This window comes from Nicotiana attenuata, chromosome 2 (genome assembly GCF_001879085.1).
Source record: "Nicotiana attenuata strain UT chromosome 2, NIATTr2, whole genome shotgun sequence".
NCBI lineage: Eukaryota > Viridiplantae > Streptophyta > Magnoliopsida > Solanales > Solanaceae > Nicotiana > Nicotiana attenuata.
The window spans coordinates 69,598,557-69,601,890 of record NC_031990.1 but is presented as its reverse complement, the minus strand read 5'-3'; the positions used below and the strand labels follow the sequence as shown (position 1 = coordinate 69,601,890).

Genomic DNA, 3,334 nt, shown 5'->3' with positions numbered 1-3,334 from the left:
ATGTTCAAATTTGAATCCATCTCTGTATGCCTAAATTTTTTTACATTGACAGTATATTAAAGTTAAACATATAAATAACAACAACAACAATATATCCTGTATAATCTCACTGGTAGGGTATAGGGGGATACTACATACGCAGACTTTACTCCTATCATGTGAAGGTAGAGAGACTGTTTCCGGAGATCCTCCACTTGAGGGCAAAATGCAAAATGCAAAAAAAAAAAAAAAAATTAGACAGATAAATAGATGGTAATAATGTTGATTCAAATATTTTTTTAAAGAAGGAATGCCCATCAGCCACTCCTGCAAACCTGTCTCACCAACTCGCATCTAGAAGCAATTAGTGTCACTCCCCCCCCCCCCCCCAACCCAATCCTATGTGAGTCTCTTTTTCCTATTGAGTCAAAAGCTTATATAACCCCACTTCAAGTCCTAAAAAGGCAGGCTTTGATTCTCAATATCACTACCAAAGCTAAATCTTCCATTATTTCCTTCCATCTTCTCTATTACTACTACTACACTTCAAATTCAAAAACTAATTAATTAAGAGAAATATTTCTTAGAAAATTGGCTCAAAATGGGAAGGTCACCATGTTGTGAAAAGGCTCATACAAACAAAGGAGCTTGGACTAAAGAAGAAGATGAAAGGCTTATTGCTTACATTAAAGCACATGGTGAAGGTTGTTGGAGGTCTCTTCCTAAAGCTGCTGGCCTTCTCAGATGTGGTAAAAGCTGCCGTCTACGTTGGATTAATTACTTAAGACCTGATCTTAAACGTGGTAATTTCACTGAAGAAGAAGATGAACTCATTATCAAACTCCATAGCCTTCTTGGTAACAAGTAAGTATTTACTGTCGGGACGTAATATAATTAAGTAATTAAAAGTTTGTCTGTTCTGAAGGGGAGCCTTGGAGCAACTGTAAAATTGTCTTCGTGTGATCTATAGGTTACGGGTTCGACTAGTGAAGCCAGAGGTGGAGTCAGGATTTGAAGTTTATAGGTTCTGAATTTGTCGTGTAACCCACAGCTCGTCTTTGTTACTGGGTTCGCAATTAAATATTTATACGTATTTAATAAATTTCTTAATAAAAATACAGTGTCTAAGCAAAAGTGGCTGGGTTTGGTCGAACCCACACCTAGTAGGCTCGCTCCGCCCCTGAGTGAAGCAACCATAATATTGCATTAGAGTAGGGTGTCTACATCACATCCCTTGGGGTGTGGCCCTTCCTTGAACCCTGCGTGAACACAAGATGCCTTGTGCATCGGGCTACACAAAAGTCTGTCTGGTCTCTCTAAGTTGTTAGTATTAATTACAGTCAAACCTGTATATAACAGCCTCATTTGTTCCATTATATTTTGGCTGCTATAGTGAAGTGCTGTTATAGAGGATACATATTATAACTATAACATAAATTCGATTCTGGGAAAAATATGACTTTTATAGTGCATGATTGTTATAGAGAGGTGGTCTCACTGTATTTTCTTTTTGTTTCTTGTAATAGGTGGTCACTTATAGCGGGAAGATTACCCGGAAGAACAGACAATGAGATAAAGAATTACTGGAATACACATATAAGAAGGAAGCTTTTGAGTAGGGGAATTGATCCAACAACACATAGGCTAATGAACGAACCTACTGGTACACAAAAAATGACAACCATTTCTTTTGCTGCTGATGATCAAGAACAGAAGATTAAGATCAAATCCGAATTAGTCGAGACGATGAGCAAGGAAGAAAAAGATCATGAAATTCAAGAACGGTGTCCTGACTTGAATCTTGAGCTTAGAATCAGTCCTCCTCATTACCAAGAAAACCAACTTGATCATAATCAAAGAGCAAACTCTTTGTGTTTTACATGTAGTTTGGGTATACAAAATAGTAAAGATTGCAGTTGCAGTAGTAAAAATAGTAATGGAAATGGCTGTAGTAATATTATAAGTATGAATATTTCTGGTTATGATTTTTTAGGGTTGAAGAATAATGGTCTAGTTTTGGACTATAGAACCTTGGAAACTAAGTGATCAGATATTTATTATGATCTTTAATTTTCTTTATGTAGAAAAAAAGTATAAGAATGTCAAGAGAGAAGTGAAATTAGTTAAGAATATTATTCTTCTTACTAATTTCTCTTGGTTGTAAAATTCATACTGTGATTACATTTAGTTCAAAGCAGTAAAATAGAGTACCTATGATTCTATGATATATTATATGGATGACTATTTTGCTTGCTGTTTTCAAATTATAGGCCTTGGTAAATGTTTCCTCATTTATTTTGGTGAAAATTGGATTTTTCGACTACTTTCCGGCCGTTTTATAGTCGGAAATAATAATTTTCTGGTACTGTTCCTGTAAAATAAAGATCAATATAATGAGCTGTGTTTGCAAATTTTTACCGTGGAGTTTAAGAGATTAAAGAAGACTTATGATGTGTAAGTCAAATATATGCAAAAGCAACGAGTGCCGGTGAGAGTTTCACATGTATTTTATTTACTTTTATATCAAGTAAGTTTCAACAAGTAATATCACTAGCGTAAAATGAGGAAGCTTAAGATTAAATATGTAATTTTCAAAAAGAAAAATATATATTTCCTTTGTCTCAATTTATGTGCCATCATTCGGATTTCGAGAGTTAAACTTTTTAATTTTGACCGTACATTTAGACATAAAATCTTTAAGTTGTTTGAAATAAAGTTTTTATATTTAAAAACAGCGTAAAAAATAATATAAATCACAATAATTAACTAATCAAAGTAGTTAAAAAGAATATGAAAAACTGTGGTTAAAAAATTCGTTTGACTCTCAAAATCTGAATGGTGTCACATAAATTGAGATGGAGGGAGTACTATACTTTTTGAGACAAACAAAGTAAATTTGTTACATAAAGAGTATTAATTTATTTCGTAATAGTGTGATTTCTCTCTATTTTTTCCGGTCTTTTTAAGACAGAATAAAAAAAGTTTATTACGTAAAGAGTATTTCATTTATTTATAACAGCTGTGATTTCTCTCTATTTTCCTGGTAATGTTATCTGACATTGTTAATAATGTTTCTTTTCTGTTTTTCTATGGGTAATCTGTTTTTCTGTTGTATAATCAGCAAATAGTAAAATAGAAGATTTGTAGGAAAGTTGCTTTCTTTTTCATCTCTAAAAGATCTTGTTTCTTTCTCTCTTGTTTTTTTTTTAATTTGTAAACCTTGATAATAATAATAATAATAATAATAATAATAATAATAATAATAATAATAATAATAATATAAGGTTTTGCTTCGTCCTTATCTCAACAATAATATTTATAATGTACGTATGCTGTCGATTCATGTGACATGAAG

General features: G+C 32.5%; 1 protein-coding gene across 1 annotated transcript; it reads left to right on the top strand.

Moving 5' to 3' along the window:
• On the top strand, positions 435-2,211 carry LOC109212163 (myb-related protein 308-like). The gene is made up of 2 exons (XM_019375787.1): positions 435-843; positions 1,506-2,211. Exons 1-2 carry the CDS (start codon positions 581-583, stop codon positions 2,023-2,025), a joined length of 783 nt encoding a protein of 260 aa, XP_019231332.1. The 5' UTR covers positions 435-580; the 3' UTR covers positions 2,026-2,211.

Excerpts from the sequence above, each read along its gene's own strand:
- LOC109212163 (XM_019375787.1), top strand. The coding sequence starts at position 581 with ATGGGAAGGTCACCATGTTGTGAAAAGGCTCATACAAACAAAGGAGCT. Across the intron at positions 844-1,505 it reads CATAGCCTTCTTGGTAACAA|GTGGTCACTTATAGCGGGAA; the intron begins GTAAGTATTTAC and ends TTCTTGTAATAG.